The 1,132-nt window shown below is 59.6% G+C and overlaps 1 protein-coding gene across 1 annotated transcript in view; it reads right to left on the minus strand.

Moving 5' to 3' along the window:
* Positions 1-1,132, minus strand: part of PALD1 (phosphatase domain containing, paladin 1) — a gene marked incomplete at its 3' end in the record, with an annotated part of 14,916 nt that overhangs the window by 5,115 nt on the left and 8,669 nt on the right. Inside the window, exons 15-17 of the mRNA XM_010131658.1 lie at positions 910-1,050; positions 366-437; positions 72-212 (exon numbers count right to left, since the gene is read on the minus strand). Of these exons, the coding sequence (XP_010129960.1) occupies positions 72-212; positions 366-437; positions 910-1,050 (354 nt within the window). The remainder of the gene's footprint in view (positions 1-71; positions 213-365; positions 438-909; positions 1,051-1,132) is intronic.

Genomic DNA, 1,132 nt, shown 5'->3' on the forward strand with positions numbered 1-1,132 from the left:
GCTTCACCCTCTGGGATTGGGTGCAACGGACCCGGGTGGCGCTGTGGTGATGGGGAAGAGGACGCGCTCACCTGCCGATAGGTGCAGATGATGATTTCTCGGAGGTGGTAGTGCATAGGTGTCATGGTCTCGCTGACAGTGTCCAAGGCCATGTCCACCTCTTTCTTCATCCGGTGACCATCCGGCAGGAGCTGGACCACCTTCATGACCACCTGGAGTGTGGGCAGAAGCAGCAGGGGCTTTGCCAGGTGCCTTCTTGCCTCAACCCTACCACTCCGTCCTGCCTGGGAGAGGAAACAGCCCCTCCGAACAAGCAGTGGGTTCAGAGGGGTATCCCTAAAACAGAGGCAGGCCCAAGGACTCACCTCAAACTCCCCTTTGGTGTACTTGGCATCAGGCACGCTCACGATCTCCTCCTCGCTCATCTCGGGGATGCCCTGGGATGGTCAGAGAGGACTGTGCCATTAGGACTGTGCTGCATTAGGGCCCTGCCCCTGCTGCCCAACAGCCGAGCAGAAATGCAGACCCCAAACTCAAACCCCCAGGAACCCAGGCATCCTCCACCTCCCCTCTGACTGGGCAGAGAAGACCAACATTTTACACCCATCTGCCCAGCAAGGGGGCCCATGTCTCTCCTGCCTTTAACCCTTCGTCCTGGGGCAGGAGCTCTCAAGAGCACAGTAAGGGCTCACGAGGGCTGCACCTGCACTTCTCCTGGAGTCCGTTGGGGGCTAGGCACAGCAAGAGGACAATGAATAGGCATCTGTCCCCAGTAGCCCACCCTGGCCCTCCCCAGGCTCCTTTTAGCCCTTCCCATTGTGCAACAGCTGCTGTGGGCTGTGCTGAGCTTTCTTGGCACATACAGCTCTGGCCTGACATGCAGGGAGAGCTCCAGACCCCAATACCCACATTGAAGTGCCAGAGGGTGAGGACAGCGATGACCATGGCCGTGGTGGTCCTGCCCCGGCCACTGGAGCAGTTGAAGACGAAGGCTGCCTGTGAGTCTTCAGCCAGGGCACTCTTCATTGCCTCCAGCAGCCGGTCAAAGTCCTGCCAGGGGCAAAGCCAGTGGGTTTTTACGGGTGCACCTTGCTGCAGGTGGGCACAGGCTGCCCACCTCCCATCCCCACAT

The sequence above is a fragment of the Buceros rhinoceros genome, unplaced genomic scaffold (assembly GCF_000710305.1).
Source record: "Buceros rhinoceros silvestris isolate BGI_N320 unplaced genomic scaffold, ASM71030v1 scaffold25742, whole genome shotgun sequence".
NCBI lineage: Eukaryota > Metazoa > Chordata > Aves > Bucerotiformes > Bucerotidae > Buceros > Buceros rhinoceros.